Genomic DNA, 23,052 nt, shown 5'->3' with positions numbered 1-23,052 from the left:
GTCCTAGAACAAACAAATGTTATTATAAAAAATTGTTTTATTGATTATCCCTATATGTACAAATTTTCAATTCGACTACAAAGATAAATTCGACAACCTCTAGCCTCATTTTGTAGAAGGCTACACTGTATTCTGCTTTTCACTTGAAGATCTTTGTTGTGTTGCTGCAAGTTTCATTTCTTGGTCAAGTCTTTCCTTAGCTCTATATACTTTAGATTGTAGGTAGAATGATCCACCTTTTGTTTTGTCATTTACACTGAACAGATGCTCGAAGTTCTTTTTCACCAATTCAGGTTCCAGTTTGTCCAAATTTAAGATATCTTTAGCTTCTTCAAGTGACATGCCTGTCTATAAAGTGACACAAGTTAATCTTTTATTACTGAGAAAGTATTGTAATATGATGTGGGCAATAAAGAAGATAGATAGGTACAACTAACTTTTAGATTAGCTTCTACACGTGACGCACCGGCTCTACCACCTCCAGCTCTTTTGGCAGCTTCCTGACTAGCTTGATATTCTTGTTTTAGAGCTCTCGCAAAAGCTCGACCAATAACTTGGCCACCCATTACAATTATTTGGGCCAAATATCTCGCCATACCTTAATTTTCCCAGCAGAAATTAACCAAGACTTGCAATCTTCAGACACGAAAGATTACGAAAGGAAACAATACTTAGCAGACGAGAATTGTCCCTTGGTCATTTGATTTGAAGTATTTCTTACTGGGAAATAGAAAATTCGTAAAAAAAAAAATAATGTTGTTCTCTGTTAAACGAATGGAACAAAATTTTAAATAACTAGTCTAAATAATGTTTAAGTTTCTGTGTTTCCATAATAATAAACTTTCCATAATAATAAAAGCTTAAAAATTTTTCTTCTAGTTCCAGGTTTCAGTTCCAGGACAATTTAGTGTTGTCGCCCGCCGTATGGGTGTTCTGCCTGTAGCCATGCAGACGACATTTCAGCGTCACCTGGAATTGAATGATAGCCAATGTTTTAATTTTGAAAAAACACCATTAAATTTTTATGATTATTCATTTGACGATTCGCTTGTAGCGTTTGTGTCGAAATATGGCTAATCGAACAATTAAAGAAGCCATTTCTGTTAAAGGAACGAATCCTCAGTACTTGGTCGAAAAGATCATTAGAACTCGAATCTATGATTCGAAGTACTGGAAGGAAGAATGCTTTGCGTTGACGGGTATGTATTTATCTTTTACACATAAATTTTCATTCTATTTTTAAAATGATAAATTTACTGTTGTCAGCTGAGTTGATGGTCGACAAGGCTATGGAATTACGCTACATTGGAGGAATATTTGGTGGAAACGTGAAACCAACCCCATTTCTTTCACTCACACTTAAAATGCTTCAGATCCAACCAGAGAAGGATATTGTGGTAGAATTCATAAAAAACGAGGATTTCAAGTAGGTTATTGATTCAAATCTCTATCTATATTGACTGTCACTGATATAACGTAAGAAGAGAATTTTACAAAGCATGATTGTTGGTTTTAGGTATGTTCGGGCATTGGGAGCATTCTATATGAGGCTTGTTGGAACTTCAGTCGAAATTTTTAAATATTTAGAACCACTTTATAATGATTACAGAAAAATTCGGTTTCAAAACAAGGAAGGAAGTAATAATTAAAGCAAAAAGTTCTGTGTAAGTTCTTAAAAGCAAGATGCATTTGTTTGATCTAGATTTTGAACTTCTGTACATGGATGACTTTATTGACAGCCTACTGAGAGAAGAGCGTTTTTGTGATGTTATTTTGCCTAGGCTACAGGTAATTTGGGAAATTAAATAACCTCAGAAATATCCTGGAAGAATTATGTTTTTCAGAAACGCCAAGTGCTGGAAGAAGCTAACGAAATTGAACCGAGAGTATCAGCATTGGAAGAAGATTTGGAAGATGAAGATTCAGAAAGTGAAGAAGAAGAAGGTGAAAGGAAAGGTGATTCTTTATCTCCTCCTCCCACCAGTTCTCGTTCGAAACAAGACAGTGAACGTGAACGGGAGCGTGCTCGTCGTAACAGAGACAAAGAACGTGAACGAGAACGTAGTAGAGATAGACAGCGTGAAAGGCAAAGAGACAGAAGCCGAAGTCGGGAAAGGAATCGCAGTAGAGAACGAAACCGCAGTAGAGAAAGGAATCGCAGCCGTGACAGGGATCGCAGCCGTGAACGGGATCGCAGCCGTGACAGGAATCGCAGTCGACGCCAACGAAGTCGCTCTATTGAACAAGGGAATCGTGATCACAGGAGAGACCAAGACAGGGATCGCAGAGACCGCAAAGATCGGGAAAGGGAGCGTGAACCAGAAAGAGAAAGAAGTAAACGAGGTGATCGGGAAAAATCCAACAAGAAGAAGGATAGCAAGAAGAGTAGCATTGCTGAGGTTGATCCTGAAATTGCAGAAGCAAATGCTTTACGAGCGAAGTTGGGTTTAGCTCCTTTGCGGCCGTGATCTGTATGTCTTTTTCAAAATAAACAAACGTTCAATATATCTAACTTGTTCATTTTTCCGTACAAATATTGTTAGAGCATTAAGATTTTTTTTCAAAGAATGGTGAATTATGTTTTATGTTTGCGATTTTTTTAGCACTCAGCTGCATTGATATTTTTCAGTTTTAGAACAACTTTGTTTGCAGAGTGCAATAGTCAAAGTAATTTGTATTGGAATTTGAAGGCGCGATATCAACAAGGGAAAAAATAGTCGAAAAATTTCCCTCACATAAAAATGGTATTTATGAAATAAAATGATTTTATTAAAACCACACAAGTAAATTTCTCTTTTCTACATGTGACGGGAAAATGTTAGAGACGGAGTCTGGCGCCAAGCCAGTTGGGGCAAGTAAAACGAAAATACGATGATGAAGATGATGACCCTGCTTGGTCTGAAAAAAAGAAAAGTGGCAAAAATAAGAAAACGCAAGTGCTAGATCGAGCTACAGAGTTTTTATCGCCGTATCGGAAACCTCTTACACAATGCAGTCTCGCAGTTGTTGAAAGCAATTCAGAAACATCTGGATCAACATTCCATGTAAAACACAGGAGCAGTGTGTGAAGCATTAAAACTATATAACACTCTTATAACTTAACAGGAACAACTAATTAAAAAAATCTTGTCAAAGCCATTTAAAATTCCAATACCAAATTATACTGGGCCAACCCTTGGAAAATCACTTGGCTTAAGACGAGCTGGAATACGGCAAGCTCTACATGACCCAGATGAGCCTGGCGCATTGATCTTGTATGCACCTCCTGAACTTTCTGCCCATGAAAAACTGAAAACATCCCTTAGGTATACATCATCAAAAAATCAGAAAATTTTCTAATGGGAAATAGTCATCTTCAAGGAATAATAAATATTCCATTTCAGTGATAAACACCCTGTCCATGTTGTTGTAGATCCAGTTTTGACTAAGGTATTAAGACCTCATCAACGTGAAGTAAGTCTTCAGTTTTCTAGCAATTTGTGTCTAAACTTACTCATTCTGATTTCTGATGCTAGGGTGTGAAGTTCATGTATGACTGTGTCACAGGTCAGTGCATCGAAAACAACTATGGTTGTATCATGGCTGATGAAATGGGTCTAGGAAAAACTTTGCAATGTATAACTTTGCTTTGGACTTTACTCAAACAAGGCCCAGACTGCAAGCCACTAATTACTAAAGGCATAATTGTGTCACCCAGCAGTTTGGTCAAGGTATGTTTACATCACTTGAATACCCTTAGAATCTCTGTGGACTTTAACAGTTGTATGAATATGCAAGAATTGGCAAAATGAGATCTCGAAGTGGCTTAGTGGCCGACTCAATTCACTGGTTATTGACTCTGGAAGTAAAGATGAAATCGATCGCAATTTGAATGGGTTCATACATACACATGGTCGGCGAGTCGTCAATCCAGTTCTGATAATCTCCTACGAAACATTCAGACTTCACGCGCACGAACTTCACCAGGGAGAAATTGGACTTGTTCTTTGTGATGAGGTATGCTTAGAAAACATTAATTATACTCTGATTGGATTCTTTCATTTGTAAAAAATAATAATAATAATAATTATTATTATTATTATTAAAAAATAATTATTGGACACAAATATAATGTTTAAATAAAATAACATATTCTTTCGTCTGACTAGGGGCATCGTTTGAAAAACAGTGAAAACCAGACGTACCAAGCTCTGGTGGCGTTGAATTGCAAACGCCGTGTTCTTCTGTCCGGGACGCCCATTCAAAATGATTTGCTGGAGTATTTTAGTTTGTTACATTTTGTTAACCAAGGCATTCTTGGGACTGCTCAGGTTAGTAGAACTTTGAACAGATCTATTGTCACGTGCAAATCAAAATCGAATGCTTCACGTTACAGGAGTTCAAAAGAAGGTTTGAGACGCCCATCTTGCGGGGCAGAGACGCTGATGCAACGGAAGAGACGCAGAAACAGGGCCAAGGAAAACTCAAAGAACTAGCAGATCTAGTCAATAAATGCATCATTCGGCGAACGTCCGCATTATTAACCAAATATCTACCAGTCAAAATTGAATTGGTGGTCTGCGTTAAACTCGGTCCTGTGCAAGCGTCCATATACAAAAAGTTCGTCACGTCAGAAGCTATCAAGAGCAAAATGAGAGGTACCCAATTTGAATTTCGTGACTGAAGATCCCATTAATGGCTGAAGTTCAATTGAAACAGAAACCAACGAAAAACCGAGTAAAACGAGCATGACTGCTCTGGCTGCCATCACGAATTTAAAGAAACTCTGCAGCCATCCAGAACTGATTTATGACAAGTGCCAATCGGGCGTTGACGGGTTTGAAGACACTCTGCCATTATTTCCTGTCAACTTTGATCCGCGGTATGTAATTCCCCCCTCGTATTTCTTTATTGATTAAAGTGCATGTTTTAATCTTTTAATTAATAGGAAGCTGCAAACAGAATTGTCTGGAAAGCTTTGCGTCCTCGATTGTATATTGGCCATGGTGAAAAGCACCACCAATGACAAGATCGTCCTGATTTCGAACTACACACAAACTCTTGATCTATTCGAAAAACTTTGTCGGATGAGGACCTATCCATGCGTCCGTCTGGATGGAAGCATGAGCATTAAAAAAAGAGCCAAAGTAATTTAGTTCTGGAGGAAGCAAATAAAACTTACTTAACGTATCTTGTTTTTCAGATTGTCGAACGCTTCAATGACCCTGCCAGTTCGGATTTCGTATTTTTGCTCAGCAGCAAAGCAGGTGGTTGTGGCTTGAACCTGATTGGAGCCAATCGGTAACATTTTTTAAAATTTATTTGCTTAGTGTATTTGCTAGTGAATGATTTCTATTTTGTACCTCAAAGTTTGGTAATGTTTGATCCCGACTGGAATCCGGCCAATGATGATCAGGCTATGGCTCGCGTTTGGAGAGACGGACAAAAGAAACCCTGTTTCATTTATCGTCTGCTGTCGGTACGTGTTCCACTACAAAATATTGTTAAAAATGTACGTTAAAATGAAATCACTGATGTTTGATAACCGAGCAGACTGGCACCATAGAGGAAAAGATCTTTCAGCGACAGGCTCACAAGAAGGCACTCAGTTCCTGTGTGGTAGATAACGAAGACGACGTGGAGCGGCATTTCAGTCTCTCGGATTTACGCGATTTATTTAAACTGGAAGAACAAACGATGAGCGATACGCACGACAAGTTGGAATCACAGCGACATTTTAGAAAAAAAAAAAATTATACTTAATCATATTTGTTTTTTGTTTAAATAAAATTAGATTCAAATGCCGCCGTTGTGCGTCAATCGGATCCAAGTGAAACCTCCACCGGACGACGCCACTTGCAATTCTGATTTGTCCCAATGGAATCACTGTGCAGATCGCAAAACTATTCCGGATCCTATTCTCAAATCTGCCTGGGACGCTGGAGTTACATTCGCCTTCCACCAAAAGTCCCACGAGCCTAAAATCGTCCCTTGAATGTTTCGCGTATGGAGAAAGTTTGAAGAAACTTCTGCGTGTGATGGAAGTTGGTTGAAAATTCTATGACTTACATTCCGCTTCTTCTTTTTTTTTTTAATGTTGAACTTAAACGCTCATTACGAATTTTGTCATTTGCGTTGTTTTTCACCCAAACATATGTGTTTACTAAAGAAATGAAATGTATAAATGCCTTGAATTGGTTAGATGGTCTGTCTCGATTCGCTTCCTGTGATAGAAAAAGTAATGTAATTTTTACATTAAATTGTATAGTCCTCAGCTAACACTGACAACCCCAGAACTTTATGGGGAACCTAATGATCTCGCTCACACCACCTTACCTGCGCGGACAAAGTCAGTCAAGAGAGACAGGTGTGTTTCGTTAAACAAACCAGATAAATCCGGCATTCGTATCTCATAAAAACACTCCTGTAATTTAGAGAAATTTTTGCAATGTGTCTCTGTTTACCTTCCTCCGTTTTCCAGATCAAAATATGTTTGCGAATCACAGAACTATTCTTGAACACAGTCGTGGACGCATTTAGACTCCTACAGACCTGGACGGACTTGTTGATTGAATTCTTCAACAATAACAGAGCACGAAAACTGTAAACGAACGCAATTATTATGAAAGCAATGTAACTTAAAATAAGACGTTTAGGTTACCTTTTACCTGAATACCCAGGTGTGCATAACTGTCGCTGTAAACGTGAAGATAAAAATTTTTGGTAAAAGTAAAAACAAGGTGGTGAACTGATTTCGACATTTCCTTGTAATGCTGCAGATTTTTGTTTTCTTATGAAAGAGGAAATAAGGAATTTTCACCACTTTTTTTTGCAGAAAAAGCCACGAAACTTTTACAACGTTTTTTGATACAAATTTGGATGACCTTTTTTTCAAGAATTTTTAATCAATTAAACGACGACAACAACGGACGAAAAAAAAAAACGGGGAAAGAGACGATGTAAATAATTAAAACGTACGAGGTGGGGAGACATCACTGATACAATAATTGGGGGGGGGCGAATCAAGAAAACGAGTAAGTGGAGGGAGAGGGAAATGGGAAGAGGGGGGGGGGGAAATCATCAAGGAGAGCAAATACTCCAAGAACTTATAAATTTTTTTTTTTTCTTCGTGTTTTGCTTCCGCCGGGATAACATAAACAAAACGGATAAACAATCAACTGGGGAAATTTTCCTTTTTGTTTCAAATACGAAAAAATTCAAAAGAAAAATTCCTTCCGGAAAGGAAAACGACAAAAATTGCGACAACACAACAAAAACAAACGGCATGAATTTAATGAATTTTTTTTTTTTTATGTTCAGGTCAAAACAAAATAATTTGCTGAGCTTTTTCTCTCTCTCTCTCTTTCTCTGGTTAATATTTTCATTTGATTTTTATACATCGTTCCAAAATAAATCCGAAAATTCCGGTGGGTACCATCGACTAAGAAAAAAAAAATATTCGAAATGAACTACAAAGAAATAACAGGAAAAAAAAAAAAACAACAAAACTTGGGGGATTGTTTGGGTGGATGGAGCAGGAGGACTTCATGTACCGAAAGGATATTTAAAAAAGAATGGATGGGACATTAAAGCGATTCAACAAACAAAACAAAAAAAACGCGCTTAGTATAAACGATTGAACACAAAATTTATTTTGTCAAGCACTTTCCCCTCTGTTTTTAACAAAACTGTACAAAATACTATCATATTTTTTCTTCCGCTTTCGTTCTCCTATTTTTTGCCCGTCGTTTTCGCTCATTTCTACACACGAACACACTAACACTCTATTGGCCCGTTTAAATAGAATATGCATGTAACTGAAAAGACAGGGGACGCAGAAAACTGTTTCTTCTTACTCTCCGTTTTACATCTGGTTTTATACGAAACAAACGGTAAAAACGCGGACGAATTTATTTATTAAACTTTTTTTTCTGGTTTTTTTTTTTTTTTACGATTTTCTTTCCCCTTCGATTTAGTTTAATTTTGTACAAAAACATTTCAGCTAAAAATGGGCTCGTGTTGTGGCTGCCGACGACATACACACAACGCATACACGCACGTTATTTATGTCCCTGAATTTGAACGCCATGGGATCTCGGTCAGTTTCTCCATTTGACCAAGATTGAAATTGCGTAAGAAAAAAAGAAAAAAAAAAAGAAAAAAAAAAGGATTCTTCATTTTTTAAGAAGTTTTTCTCTTTTTTTTCTTGTTGAAATTACTCTAATAATAATATTTTAAAGAAATTCGAAATTTCGATATGCATCGTGAAAAAAGAAAGAAAATGAAAAAGAAGAAAAAAAAAAAAAATGACGGTGACATTTTTGCCAGAAATTCTGTTTTGTCTTCACTGCGTGAATGGAAGGGGATGGGGAACAACTTTTGATAGAAGTTGAGGTAGATGAATGGGAAAGATGGTGATCGCCCTATGATTTTCGATGAAGGAGTCGGATGAATAAAAAAAAAATGAATTTCTTTCTTAAATTGCCGGATGATTTGACGCATAAAAATCAAAGAAAAATCTGGCAAAAACGACAAACAAATCAAAAATAAAAAAAAAAAAAACCGAAATTTGTTAAAATAAACAAACAACTAAGCAAAAAAAAAACATATATATATATAACTAATTGAGATCTGGCGGGGATTCGGACCCGATGAACGCTCACGCAATTAGACCACAAAAAAAATCGTGATACGCACAAAGACATACAATACTTCCTTTCATTCCACATTCTCCTCCCATTCTGGCCTGGTTTTGTCGACGGACACGAACATACCACCCCCCAACTCATAAGAAAAAAAAAAAAATTATTTCAATAATTAACCATTGCATCTTTGGTTGGCCTCGATCGACTTATTGGAGTTTTTGGGAGTCGGGCTGGAGGAGGAAGGCACCCCAACCCAACCTTCCCAATTGTGAAAAGTTAAGTAAACTTAAAAAAAAAAAAATTTGATAAAAATTGATTGAAGTTGAAAGGCTGGAGAAAAAAAAGAGAAAAAAGCAGGGCGGAGATGGCGGGAGGAGGGGGGAGTTTTAAATTATCACAATGATGCAATGTGTACGTTCAAGACCTAGAATCGAGTGTTTTCGGCGCTTGCTGTTGACGTCAGTCATGTCAAAGAGACAGTGTTTTGTTTTTGCCTACATAGGTAATTTGATTAGGTCACTGCCAGACCTAAAATATTGCGTTATGTTATTTTAGTGTACAGATGAAAGGGGGAAGAAAAATTTTCTGAGATCGGATTAAATCTATGGCTGGCTGTTTCTGATGATTGTTGCAGGGAGAGGAGGAGAGATGGAGGGAGGGAAAAAATATAATAAATTTCCGGAGCAAAAAAAAAAACAAAAAAACCTCAGGCACAAATCAAAAAGCCTTTCCACGAAGATATGCATCAACTAAGAAGAAGAATAAAGAAAGAAAAAAAAAATATATTTCGCCCACCTTCTCTCTTATTGGCTGAAAATAGGGGAAAGAAAAGGAGTTTTGGGTGGAAAGAAGAAAAAAAAAAATGGTTTTAGAGGCAGCGGCGCGCCGACTGGCGATTCTTATCCGAACCTCTCTTTGACGAGGAACATGAGCTTCTTTTTACCCTTGTAGGCCACTTTCATGTTTTCTATGAGCTGTCCGAATTGCATCAAGCCGTCGTGAGCCAACAAGAACGTCTCGCGGGCTTTGGCCAGAAAGTCGATAAAATCGCCGTAGTGACGAGGACTGATGTGCGTCAATCGCGAGTGCGTCGTATTGACATAGGCCGCAATGGCAGCATCAAGCAGATGTTTTAAAGGCGCCTTAAAAAAAAAAAAATGAAATAAAATAAAAAAAAGCCATTCAATTTTAAAACGCTAAAGCGTTTAATGTACTCGTCCATACTTTATCATATGGGAGTGGCTTGACACAGCGCCGTTTGGCTTCGGGTGGACAGGCGGAGGCGACGCCAGGGGCCGAGACGGCGCAACGTCTGAGAACGTCAGACAAGACGGTAGCGCATTGGACGTTCTTGACCAGTAGAGGAATCATGGTGCTCAGTTCCGACTTGCCCAGCGAGTGACTCAGCGCGCACGCCCAATGAATGTCGTTGATGGCTGCGTGTGTGTCCTAAACAAACAAGGACATGGGGGTGAGTCAAATTCTTTTACGTGGCTTCTGGAAAATGAAGGAAGAAAAAGAAAGACGAAATGCAATCAATATCGTTTGTCAATACTTGATTGTAAGCCAAATGGACATTCTTCATGGCCAATAGGGCCAGTTTGTAAGCCCGGTGAGGGTATCCGCGATGTTCCATGTATCGCGCAATGGTAAAAAGCTGCATGGACGTCATGATGTGCGAGGCCGCGTCGATGACAATCTGATAGGCCGTTTCAAAACTGATGGGGGCGCTCTCGCACAGGTTGAGGGCGTTGAGGGCACAGTTGGGCGGATCCTGAAAACAATCAGGCAGTAGAGAAAGCACATCCATTAGTTAACGCGTTTATTTAGAGTTACTCTTGATGGCGAAACCCATCTCTTCATGATTCGCCCCCCTTTCTCCCCACGCGTTTTTTCTTTCGAACTTTCAACGAAAAAAACCAAAAAACAAAAACAATTTTCGGCCCTGCAGGCTTTCCCGGGGAAATGGAGTTTTCAAGTTCAAACTCACCTTGGTGGCGCATTGGAGGGCCAATGTCCTGGCACAGTTGGATAGCTCCTCCTGTTGGACGTAATTCAAGTTGAGCCTCATGACTGTACTGTGCGACATGATGGTGCTGGCGACCGGTCCTGAAACCAAGAAACCAAACAAAAAGAAAATTGAAAATAGGAGAAACAAAAACCAACAAGAAAACAATTGAAAAAAGAGGGGAAAAAAAAAAACAAATAAGAAAAATAATGCGGTCCATCCAGTTTTACCGGTAGCTTCTGTGGGCGTGAACAGCTGATACCAGTTGTGCATAATAGAGAGCAACGCTTCGAAACCGACTTCCGTGGCGCAGGTGACGAGCCAGCGGACCATTTCGCGCCGACGCCAATTGACCGACGACAACGTCATCCGCATCACTTGCAGGCCGAGTTCAAAGGCCACGTTGAGCAGCGTCGGATGCCTGGGACCGTCCTGAGGCGTGGCGAATCGAAACGCGTCCTGCGCCAACTTGAACAAATGCGACGAGCTGTGAATGTTGTGCTGCGCCGATTCCAGCACCTTCCGCAACCGCTGAATGTCGCCCTTGGCGGCGCTCAACATGGTCGACGCTAGAGCGCATTGCTGCGCTTCGATGTGGCCGAGCGTGAACCAGCGCGGATAGCGACTCAACACCAACGAGCTGACGTTGCCGTTGACCGGGTCGTCCACGTCTTCGTGATCCTCCAGGATGGGCAGTCTCATGGCACGCAATCCGACGCGGTAGGCTAATTCCGTGTCGTGAGGCAGCAGTGCCAGGAAAAGAAACTTGGCGTACGTGTGCATCGGTATACTCTCCGGATGGATGCCGGAACCGAGGCCGGACGTGGGACCCGACTCCAGCAGCATCATAGACTGTTTGCGCAACACGGCCACCAACACCGCGTCCAGCTCCATCTCTTGCAGCTTCTGAAGGAGCCGCTCCTCTTGTTTGCACGCTTTCTCCTGCGAATAAAGGCCGGCCGGCATGACTCGTTGCTGGCCGAGGCCTATCAGAGCCGCTTCCGTGGCCAGCGTCAGGTAAGATTCATTGCGATCCCTCGATCCGGACACTCCGACGTGCTGGTAACGTGGCGGAGTGGCCGTCGCGTTCTGTTCGCCATCCGCGCCGAGCCCGATCGGATCGAAGTAGTACTGATTGCTGATGCCCCCGCGATTCTGATCGTCGGGCACGAGAGAGGCTTCGGCCAGCGTGTCGAAGAGGCAGCCGATGGGGTCGAGCGGATGTCCAATCCAGCCCTCAGCGGCTGAAGGCACCAAGGCTGGGTTCCTAGCGACAGACGATCCGGTACACTTGACCGACGATCGGCTCTGTTGCTCATCCCATCGCTGCTGGCTCTGCAGCTGGTCTTGCTTCAGCGTCCGGATGATTGAGACGGCCAACCGAAGGGCTTCGACCGTATAACCGTGAGACCGGAGGGCATCCACCCGGGCACAAGCTGTCGGGACGTGTTCTGTTCCAATGAATATAGTAACAAAAAATAAGAAGAAAACAACAAAAATCATGAGAAAACGTCATTCAATCAATCAGTCAACTATCGCCGTCCATTAAAACGGGTCGGCAAGGTGAATGTTCAATTTAAAAAAAAGAGCGGATAAACACACGAAAAAATGTGTATCCGTCAGGTTTGAGTCTTGATCTCCACAACCTGTGTGATATTAAAAAATAAGAAAAAAAAAAAAACTGGAAATGCTACGTCTTATTATTGTTGGTGATGTAGTTGCTGTGTCATCACGTAATGATTTCTATCGAAAGAAAAGAAGAAAAAAAACTATTGTAACTTTTCCCACGATTTTTTTTTAAAATCTAAAAACCGGCTACTCTTTCTTTTTTATTGACTCCTCGTCGGGATTTCGTGGGAAATGAAATGTTTTCAATGAACGCGCAACACAAGGCAAGAGAGCCCCACAGACGTAAAAGAGAGCATCCTCTGGCAAGCCTACCAAACTCGAAATACACTTAGATAAATACTTGAAGATAAATATATAAGATATATAAATACGAGGTGACTGTACCGGCCAACGATTTCTCTTGAAACGTTCTATTTTCAGTTGAGCAAAAAGCCAGAAATTCTTTGGAACGTCCCAACAAAGTTTTTTTTTTCTTTCTTTCTTTCTTTCTTTTTTTTTTTTTTTGGCTGCGTACAAAATTACAAATTGAGTTGCCTGTTTTTTGTTAGTTTTTTTCCTCCTCCCCATCTGTTTGCCCTTTGCATTGGTCTTTCACCACCCACCGAAAACCTTACCAACTAAAAGGTTACGAAACATTTTTTTTTTTTTTTTACAGTTGACGCAACACAAAAAAAATCTAATCAAATGCCTACAGTAAAAAGATAAGAAAAAAACCAAGAAAAAAAAAAAATTGAAAACAGAAAGCTGCTGTCAAACACAGACGGAGTAAATGGACTAAACACACACACACTGTCTGTGTGTGTGCTATTATAAAATATGGAGAGAGAGAGAGAAAACAGAGAGTCCACAGTACGAAATAAGAGCAAAGCTTTCGCTGCTACGTGACCATTGAAATGCCCTTTTTTTTTCCCTTTCTTTTTTGTTGTTTTTCAGACACACACAGACACGGTCTCTCGCAATATTTACCATGCCAAAGAGGCTGTCCCTGTGGGTTGATGTTGTTTGTGCTGTGTGGCTCATTGCTGGCCGATAGGTTATCGTGGGCTAATATTAACTTGAGATGGCTGTTGTCCCACGTCAAACTGATGGCGTCGATGGCTCTGTCGAAATTGTTCCGAAAACAATCAGGAAAAAAAAAAAAAAAAACGAAAAGAAAGACCAAAAATGGATTACATTGAGACTACGAGTGAAACGTGTCGCGTGGAAATAAAGAATGGGACCGCGTTTGTACCTGTGAAAGACACTACGACGTCGCACAGTCACGGGTCCTCCTCTCGCATTCCTCGCGATTGGAACGTAATTGTTAACGTTGTTGTTGTTGTTGGCGGTGGCTGCGTTCCGGTTGGCGTTGCTAAGACTCTGATCTAAGCTGGCCTCTCGCCCGCGTCTATCGCTTTAGATAAAAATAAATAAAAAAACAAAACAAAGATTAGCATCCCGACTTTGATGAGATCATACATTTGGGGGGGTGGGGAAAAAAAATGTCTAACCGAGAGGCTTCGTCGTCGTCGTCAGAACTCTCAGAACTGGTCGTATCGTCCCCTTGAACCGACCTCCTGGGCCGCAATCGGTTACTCTCTTGACCTGATGACGTTTGCGGTCTGCTCATGAAAACGACACAAACAAAAATTTGAATTTTGATTTTTTTTTTTTAAAGTCAAACGTGAGAGAGAAGGTCCATACCTAAAATCGGGGTCTTCTGGAGGGCAGACATCGACTTGGGACCAGCGTTCAAGCATTTGGCGCCAGTGCAGCTTGTCGCTTGAATTGCAATGGGGATTGAGGACGACGCAGACCCACAGAGCCCCTAAAGGTTAACACAACAACACATCATTAATGAAAAATGGCGCACAAGATTAGGATGAAGATACAACAAAACAACTAAAAAGATCCAATCATTCAGATTTATTTATAGGGGAATTTGAAAAAAATTAATAAAAAGGTTCAAACCGAGTTGATCCCAAAGCTGTCGGCATTTGTCCGTCATAGGCGTGCCCTGCGTTTTCCACTGGAAGAGCCTCGGATCGGCTAGGAACTGGTCGGTGATGAGCGTCAGCATCCGCGAGCCGTTCGAGTCGCGGGCTCTGAGCATTTCTCTCACCTTGGCGAACATGGAGACCAGCTGTTTGTTGACGTTGTAGTAGCCACCTTGCGAAAGGAACGAGCGCACCTGTTCGCAGACCTGTTCCTCGTCCAGGTGCCAACTATGTTCGTCATCGGCGCTAGCCCCAGCCGTTGGATCAGGTGCGCCTGAAAATTTATTTACATTTAGTTTTATTCATTAATTTTTGTTTTTGAATTTTTTGAAAAATGTGTTAATTATTTTAATTGGGCATGGCTGTAATGAATAATCGTCTGGGTAGCAGTCGAATCATTTTAGAGGTTTAAAGCAAACTGGATTTTTCTCTTCCTGCCCATAATCGGATCAAATATTATGGAAAGGACGAGAGAAAACGGGACCACACCGATTGGGACCCTTTTTTTTCCCTACACCCATTCCAGTCAAGGAGATTACAAGAACGAGTTGACTTTTTTTTTTAATTATTATTAATTAATTTACCTGGAATGCGATTGATCTCTGAACGCTGTTGCAGAATTTCGTCAGCCAACTTCTGAGCCGTGGGCAGCACTTCCGTGTGATGCTCTGATATGAGGTATTGCACAAACTTTTGCAATTGCTGCCGATCCATTTGCAGCAACGTTTCTATTCAGCGTATTATCAACGTGCCCCAAACGACAAGGTAAAAACAACAAAAGACAAGATAAAAAAAAATGTTACATTGCAAAGGTGAGCAAACAGGAAATTACGATGGCAACATCGAGATAATGATTGTAAACGAACTTGTCTCTAAGGGCGGGCCTAAGCCACTTAACATGTAGGGTAAACAAGAAGTAAAAAAAAGCAAAAAAGAAAAAGAGCAAATGATATTTACCTGAAATCGGAACTCGTAATCGGACAGTGTCGGCATTGCGTATTCGGAACAAGGCCAGCGCCACAACGTGTTGACACCAAAAGATGTCTCTGGCTTCGCAACTGCACGTCACTGACGTGATCTTACACCTGCGGCGTTCACGGTGTATTATGTTATTGTGCGCATCCATCCATCCATCCGGAAGAAAAGAGAGAAAAGAAAACAAAAATCGTATGAGTTACAAAAGAATAAAAAGAAAAAAAAAAAAAGGAGGGTGGGGTGGGGGGGAGGTGATGGCGACGGGCGCGTCAGATGTTGGACATGGCGTTACCGGTCGAAGCTGACGGAGACTCGATATTTCTTCTCCGTTTCCACTGGAGGTCCTCCCGTTCCTCCTCCTCCTACTGCTCCTCCCGTCGTTCCACCCGGAACAACAACGCCTCCACCGGCAGCGCCACCGCCGCCGCCAGATGATGAAGGAGGAGGTAGTGGGCTACCGCCCGACGTTTTAGGTGCCGTCACCGTCCCGCTCAAGTGGAAACCTTAAAGAAAGAAAAAAAATCCCAAACAAACATAAAATAAACGACCAATTTTAATTTCACAGGAAAATATATACAAAAAAAAAAAAAAAAAAAATCATTACAAATCAAAAAAATAAAACGCAAAAAGGTAAGGCATTTTTTTAAAATCCGTCATCGGAATTATTACAAGTAGGAGGACAGCAATGAGCTATCTGCTGGATCGATATGTATTCATTATATCATCAAACACACACACACACACACAAAAACGAACGTGGAAAATCGCGGGGGATGGGTGCGTGTATTACAGCCCCCCCCCCACACACACACAGAAAAAGAAGGGAAGGACCTCAACGAGATAGAGACTACCGCCGTATTGATTAGCGTGCGGATCTGTTGAGAGGTGCCAGTGTGGTCCCCAGCCTATGCATATCCAATGCGGTCCGTCCATCCACACACACACACGCACACACAAAGGCAGGAAGAGAAGTCTGAGCCTTTCGATTCGAGTAGTCTCGAGTAGAGGAGACTTCGTAAGAGAGACGAGACAGATGTGTGCATGTATAACTACAACATAGTACATCCCCTCCCCCCTTTTTTTTTGGTCCAAAACTCACTGTTCGAGTCTCTTTGCGAGAAAACTTTTTTTCTTCTTCTTCCGGTTGAAAAGTAAGACAAACTTTTTTTTTTTTTTCTGTCTCGATGTTGGCTTGTAACTACACACTACTCCAAATGAAAAAGAGAATTTTTTTTTTATCTAGGCAAAAAGACATGGGGACCAGATTTGCAGACTCTTGTTATTCCACTCGTGCATATCTTTTTATTCTAATGACAGGAGCGCCATTGCTCACAAAAGAGAGTCGTAGCTCCTCCACCAATAGGGACGCAGAGTAAACTATAATATGGTCTAAGTATATGGTTTACAATCGTCCACATGGGTCTGAATAAGCAGCACACATGTGAGTAGGGATGAAGAAAGAAAAAAAAAAAACGGGAGAACCTAAAAGGGAAGGGGGGAAAGAAAACCCACTGCTTCCTATCCAATCACCCCATTCCACCCACACCGCTAACACTGACGTACACGCACAGTACTACTGTACTACGACTACTATTACTAACTATCTCCATCTGCAATGAATAGGACACTAGACGAAGTGGGGGAGGAGGTAGATGGGGGTAGGCAGTTTTCGGATACGAACCCGAAGAGAATAAGGCAAAACACTCAAACCTAAACCCAAGACCGGAGGGGGCCATTTTTTGTTTTTTTTTTCAAAGGGGGTTCTATGTGTACACTATATGTGTGTATGCATATCCATAAATGCTTGTGCCAGAGTCCCCCCCACCTCTTAAAAAAAAGAGACCCAAATCCTATAACACAAGATGGGGGCATCGTCAAGTAACAGGAACCTGGGGGAAGAAATAAAAAAAAAATGAGTGTGGCAAGACGGCGCGCGCAGCCTTAAAGTACAGTAGATATTTATGGAATCGATAACAAAAACACATGAGAGAGAGAGAGAGAGACAGAGAAAAACGAATATAGATCAAAAGTTTTTTGATTGGATTAGTTCGTCTCACTCTTCAGCGGAGCCAAGTTAAAGAGAAGACGCACGGAAAAAAAGAAAAACAAAACAAAAAACAGGGGGCAAGAAGAAACTTGACTTGTGCTGGAAAGGATTCTATTCCGGTTTGTTCCAGTTATGTGTTTTTTTGTTGTTGTTGGGAACCCTGCTAAGAAGGAAAAAAAGCTTGTACAGATGTTGGCTCTTTCAGGATTCTTGTGGAAGCTCCAAAACACACCAAAAAACAACTGACCCTGTCTCTTTTTTTTTTTCAATTTTTTATTCAACTCGGTTTAGTCGTGCGGGACGGGGACTGAACGCGAGGCGGAAGAAGCTCGAGGCGGAGTAAGAGAAAGGGAAAAAAAAAGGGACTAGCGGCGGCAGCAGCGGCGCAATACACACACATCCGCAGGAAATTTCAGTTGTGGGGTATGATAACAAAACGAAATGACACAACAACAACAACAACAACAACAACAGCAAAATTAAAAAAAAAGGCTTCTTCTATTTATAAGAGAAACCTCTACAACTGCGTGCATTTCACACGGATTCAAACCCACACAACATCCTCGTTTCTACGGCGCTTTTATTTTTCCCCATTTTTCGCATCCGGAGGGACACAATCAATGAATGAATGATAAAAGAAAAGAAAAAAACAAAAGCAAATGAATGAAAATTCAATTAAAAAAAAAAAAAAAAAAAAGACGACAAATTTTCATTGTCTTTTCACCCGTGACACGAAACTATTCCGTACCGATGAACGAAAACAAAACAGAAAAATCCGGAAGGATTTCACGTGTGGGGGATATGAAATTCCTTTCCCTTTACCACCACCACCACCACCACTACACAACAACATTGTTTTCTACCTTTCATTTCTTTTTATTTACATTTTTGTTGTTGTTGTTTTTTTAAAGAAAAGGCCTTGACTTAAAAAAAAAAAACGGGAAAGAAAAAAGAAGAGATAGGGGAGGGCGAGGGGAGTCCTTTTAAATCACGGGCGGGCGGACGGGAGTGAAAGAGGAGATGATAAAAAGTCATGCGAGGAAAGAAGAAAGAGAGGTCGTGAGGGGCGTCGGGTGACGTCACGCTCGCCCCTTCACGTCACGACCGAGAAAACGATAGAGGAGAAGGAGCAAGAATGATGAAAAACGGTGGATGAGGGAGAAAAGAGATAGGAGAAGGAATGACGTAAGAAGAGAGAGAGAGAGAGAGAGAAAGGAGAGCAGCAGTAACAACAACAAAAAGGGAAACAGAAAAAAAAAAAAGAAGACGGCCAATGTCAAGCTGCGGATGCTTTCATAATACCAAAAAGAAAGAAGAAGTAAAAATGCTCCAAAACATCGAGAAATTGTTGAAGTAAAGCCCTCCTTTTCATTATTGTTATTACTTTTAGAGCGGATATATATCTATATATATATTCCGTCTCTTTTTACTTGATGGCGTCTTTTCTGGTGGTCGAGTTTTCCAGCTGCTTTTCAAACATACACGGCAGAAGCAAAAGAAAGAAAAAAAGGTCCTTTTTTCTTCTATCTACGCTTCAGGGCTGGTAAGAAAAGAAGAAGGAAGAATACTATCTAATACATATATATATATATTTTAACCGGAACTTGATCTCCCTCTCCACACACACACTTTTATTTTATTTTTTCTCACAGATCTTTTTTTTTTTTTCCTTCCTTTCTTCTCTCTTTTTTTTTTCCACACTGGAGGAATGCTATGTACACTTTATATACACAAGGGGCGATAGAGAAAAGAAGAAGAAGAAGAAGGAGGAGGAGGACAGAAAGAGAAGAAGCGGACGGACCTGAACGTCGTCCCCGGGTCCCGGTCGCTGGCCCTTTAAAAAAGAAAGGGGGCAGGCAGGCAGGCAAAAAAAAAAAGCAAGGCCCCAGAGATAGAGATACTAGTCTGTCCGTCCTTGACTCTGCTACACCAGAGGGGAATGAAAGAATGACGAAGGAAAAGGGGAGAGAGAGAGAGAGAGACGGATTTTTTTTTTTTTACTTTTTATTCCCGTTGTATTTTTGTTTTGCTTCTTTTTATTTCGGACGTCCTCTTTTTTTTTTCCTACCAGCATTCCGTCCCTCTCAGACTTCTCTTTTTTCCCTCCACAATCCTCAAAACTACAAGGAAAAAATTTGTTTTTCCTGTTGCAGGATTCCTAACAGACTGAAAATAACACTAGAAGAAAGAAGAAAAAAAGAGGAAAACGCGTGAGCTCCCAACGTTCTCCGGTTCCTACCCCAACACCGGCATGGCACATGATGACGGCCATAAAAATCCATGTAAGTGACATCATCGTTTCTGTCTTCCCGGATCGATACACGTTCCACTCCCGGCGCCTGCACACTTCAATTTTCGGCTAACCTTTTTCTTTTTTTTTTTGCTCATCACCTCTAGACGACCAGGTAAGAATTCCGACACACAAACAAAGTAAATGATTATCTCTTCTATTTTTCATTTTTTTTTTACTCGCTATTATTTTGCTATTTTCTCAGATGCTGATTGTTGGTTGCCTTGCGGCTAAATGAATTCATTTCCCAAAAGACACACGCACACACGCACACACACACACACACACACACAATATATATACACATACGTCTATACACCTTTTTTCTTCTTCTCCGCCCGCAGGTGATGGGTTCCAGGCATCTTTTTATTTCCCCCCTTTTGCTCTCTCTCTCCCCCGCTATATGTATTTTTGTATTTTTGTATGTGTGTGTGTCTGGTCTTTCTTCCTTCTCAACAATAAAAAAAGTGGTCTCTGTTTTTTTTTCTCTCTTCTTTTTCAGGAAAAAATAACGAAAATATAAAAAAACAAAACAGAAACATTTCTAGAAGGCAGGTCAAAGCTTTTTTTGGCTTTGGTTTTTTTTTTTTGGTCTGAAATAACTGCGTGTGTGTGTGTGCTTTATTGATAGGACCGTAAGTTGAAGAGAACAAGCGGCCATCTTCCTTCTTATTTTAAAAACAAAAAATAAAAAAATGGGAGATTTCTTTTTTCTTCCTTTCCTCATCGATTTGTCTGGCGGCAATATGGTCAGGGAAAGGAGAAAAGAAAAAAAAAATGAACCGAGTTAACGATCGGAATAATAATAATAATAATAAAAAAAGGTATTGATCCTAGTTGGGTATACACAGCGGCGGTAGGAATCTTTTTTTTTTTTTTCGAAGCAAAGCGCCATTTTCGACAGCCATCGGTGAACCGACCGACACTACTAATGCTAGCCGTATACTGGTCCATTTGACACGTGAAGAAAGCAAGAAAAAGGAGAAAGAAAAAAAAAACTAGAGCTCCATCAACGATATCAAGGATCAGATATGGCCAATAAATAGCCAATGTACAGCACCCAACAGACCGGTGCCTGCACCCCGCAGCCGACAAAAGATCAAAAAGAAGGCAATCCAGAACGAGAAAAACAGTAGCGGATGCTCGAGGCAGCTGGACCTTGTCCACCAAAAGAAAACAACCATTTCAAGAAAGAGCAATCAATAATAAAATAGTCTCTACACACACGAGAAACTTCATGCATGGAGAAAGATAGAACATGTCCGATTTATTTCCCTTGTATATATTCCAATTGTATATCAACGCTGCGCTTGCGCACCACACCCTCGTCAATTGAATCCGCCCAACTCCGCACACACACACACACACCGCTGTCTCTCAATTTCTCTGGGGGTCCCCAGTCCCTTTCCTACTGACACATTGAAATGCATCCCGACATCGATTTCCGATACAACCTCGTCGCTAGCCTTACGTGTGTACTACTACACCGGCACACCGTGTCAGTGCACTCCCCCCTCGTCCAGTTCCATCACACGAGCCTGAACTTGAACTGTTTCTTAATCGATAATTTTTCGTCATTAAAAACTTGGCAGAAAAACAAAATAAGTTTTAATTAAACAATTCTTTTATCGCTAACAAAAAACGTCTGGGTTAACTCTTTGTTTCCTTAAACAAAAACTTGAGATGTTTTGTGGTTTTTTTTTTGTTTTTTTTTAGGGGGGGGGGGGTTAAAAGCAATCCTCCAAGGGTAGACCTTTGCATACACAATGGAACACATGAAGAAGGAGAAGAAGAAAAAAAAAAAAAAACTATAGTCTTCATGAAAATGACAAGGGACTGCTGGACTGTGTTCCACCCCCTTGTGAGGAATAATCAACTACATTTAAAGCGAGTAGCGGAACAAAATGGCACCCCTGAAGCCATTTTCTGGAAGGGGGGGACAACAACTATTTTCTAAAGGTTAAAGAAAAATGGGGGGGGGAGGTAGTGTGTGTAGCATTTAATGTATGCATTGCGGTTTCCAAAGAGAGCCAACAAGAGTTTTTGAACCTGACACATAAACACCAAAAAAAAAAAGAAGAGAGTCTGAAAAAAAAAAATTGGAAAGTTGTTGGGAGAGAGAGAGAGAGACAAGACAAAATAGAATTCCTTCAGCCTTCAGGTTTTTTTTTTTTTTTCGTTTCGACCTTAATGGCCGGTTGATTTCCTTCAGACATATACAGAAAGAAAGAAAGAGTAGGCTTTCTCTTCTTTCCATTTTATGTTTTTTTATTATTTAGATGGGGTTAAAATAGAAAAAAGAAAATGGAAACGTACCGACTTGAAGAACGGAATCAACGCAACCCGATTCCAAGAGTTTCAATCCTCGATGAAATGGCAAATTTTGATATTCCACAGAATTGGTCGACGGTCTGGAGAGTGACGAGTACATGCAAATGTCTCGCTCGTTGCGCGGAAACGACCAAAAGATGACGCGCCGTTGCACCGGCTCCGGAATGCGATCGTATCGCTCTTCGATCCGCTGGAAGGGGATCTGTTGAGCGACAATACGGGCGCAAATGTCGAGCAACGTGTCGGGCGTTCGTCCCGTGCCGGAGCTACTCCCGCTGCTGTTCATACCCGAGCCACTTCCACTGAAACCTCCAGGGCCCGAGCCCGATAAACCCAATAGACCCATCATCATTTTAGCACCGCCACCACCACCACTGACGACACTATTGCTGCCGCTGCTGCTGCCACTAACACCACCACCATTGTCGCTCGCTGACAGACTGCCCGGCACGCCGAAACGACCACCGCCGCTGGTGCAGCACGGTCTGCGCGAGGCCGCCATTCTCTGTCATCTGCTGTTTTCCAATGTCTTGTTGCAACTCTTGTTTTCTTGTTGTTTTTTTTTATTATATTTTATTTGGTTTTCTTGTTTGAAGCGTGTAAGGAGGGGAGAGGAAAAATACACGAAAAGAAACTGGAAAAAAAGGAGGAGGAGCAAAAAAAAGGGAGGCTTATGGCTTCCTGTGGGCTGCCAGCAAAATACACACGTACACACACGCACACACACACACACCAGGAACGAAAAAAAAAAAAAAAATTCGATAAGAGAGTGATCCGAAGCCTAACGTAACCTGGTCGGCAATTTCACTTGAGCTTTAGAGTCTCGAAAGAGAGTTCTGAAAGAGGGAAAATGGACGACCAACGACGGCGACACGAGTAGAACACCATCACTTTCGCTAGGTCCAAAAGTGTTCTCTCCAAAATGGAACGAAAGAAGTGAAACCGTGGGGAGGCGATTCGTAATCCTTTTCTTTCTTTGATTTTCGAACGGCACACACAGAAAAAGAAGACGAAAAAACACGCACACACTAAACACACACATACACACACACAACTTGCAATTTCACTTGTGTGTTTTTGTTACGTCCTCGATGTTTTTTGGTCGGCGAACACGATGACGGCGACCGTACACCCGCGCGACTACCTCCGTTCTGACGGGCTCCACACAAAAG

General features: G+C 41.2%; 4 protein-coding genes and 1 long non-coding RNA gene across 5 annotated transcripts; 2 read left to right on the top strand and 3 right to left on the bottom strand.

The window, feature by feature from the left end:
* Positions 1-19: 19 nt before the first annotated feature.
* LOC116917322 (mitochondrial import inner membrane translocase subunit TIM16) lies at positions 20-686 on the bottom strand. Its single transcript, XM_032922777.2, has 2 exons — positions 438-686; positions 20-348 (listed from the first exon to the last, which is right to left on the bottom strand). The coding sequence occupies exons 1-2, from the start codon at positions 594-596 to the stop codon at positions 121-123; spliced, it is 387 nt and encodes a 128-aa protein (XP_032778668.1). The 5' UTR covers positions 597-686; the 3' UTR covers positions 20-120.
* A 251-nt stretch (positions 687-937) lies between these two features.
* Positions 938-2,507, top strand: LOC116917289 (pre-mRNA-splicing factor 38A). Its single transcript, XM_032922741.2, has 5 exons — positions 938-1,199; positions 1,267-1,426; positions 1,517-1,638; positions 1,703-1,788; positions 1,845-2,507. The coding sequence occupies exons 1-5, from the start codon at positions 1,070-1,072 to the stop codon at positions 2,466-2,468; spliced, it is 1,122 nt and encodes a 373-aa protein (XP_032778632.2). The 5' UTR covers positions 938-1,069; the 3' UTR covers positions 2,469-2,507.
* Positions 1,432-5,333, bottom strand: LOC123470086. The gene is made up of 2 exons (XR_006643581.1): positions 5,162-5,333; positions 1,432-5,090 (listed from the first exon to the last, which is right to left on the bottom strand). It is a non-coding gene; the product is annotated as an uncharacterized LOC123470086 (long non-coding RNA).
* Positions 2,599-6,180, top strand: LOC116917237 (DNA repair and recombination protein RAD54-like). The gene is given in 15 exon segments (XM_032922645.2): positions 2,599-2,744; positions 2,823-3,044; positions 3,106-3,305; positions 3,384-3,453; positions 3,516-3,710; positions 3,778-3,996; positions 4,149-4,310; positions 4,376-4,637; positions 4,699-4,861; positions 4,928-5,126; positions 5,183-5,280; positions 5,350-5,458; positions 5,533-5,696; positions 5,774-5,789; positions 5,792-6,180. Coding segments are annotated over 15 exon segments (2,265 nt in total). The 5' UTR covers positions 2,599-2,741; the 3' UTR covers positions 5,975-6,180.
* A 548-nt stretch (positions 6,181-6,728) lies between these two features.
* Positions 6,729-23,047, bottom strand: LOC116917219 (zinc finger SWIM domain-containing protein 4). The gene is made up of 14 exons (XM_045169724.1): positions 21,866-23,047; positions 15,505-15,715; positions 15,195-15,322; positions 14,822-14,965; positions 14,212-14,511; positions 13,945-14,068; positions 13,752-13,862; positions 13,493-13,654; positions 13,228-13,361; positions 10,863-12,083; positions 10,615-10,733; positions 10,180-10,398; positions 9,849-10,073; positions 6,729-9,766 (listed from the first exon to the last, which is right to left on the bottom strand). Exons 1-14 carry the CDS (start codon positions 22,380-22,382, stop codon positions 9,524-9,526), a joined length of 3,858 nt encoding a protein of 1,285 aa, XP_045025659.1. The 5' UTR covers positions 22,383-23,047; the 3' UTR covers positions 6,729-9,523.
* Between the last annotated feature and the right edge of the window lie 5 nt (positions 23,048-23,052).

This window comes from Daphnia magna, linkage group LG2 (genome assembly GCF_020631705.1).
Source record: "Daphnia magna isolate NIES linkage group LG2, ASM2063170v1.1, whole genome shotgun sequence".
Taxonomy (NCBI): Eukaryota; Metazoa; Arthropoda; class Branchiopoda; order Diplostraca; family Daphniidae; genus Daphnia; species Daphnia magna.
The sequence above is the reverse complement of the archived record's forward strand: the minus strand, read 5'-3'. Positions and strand labels throughout refer to the sequence as shown.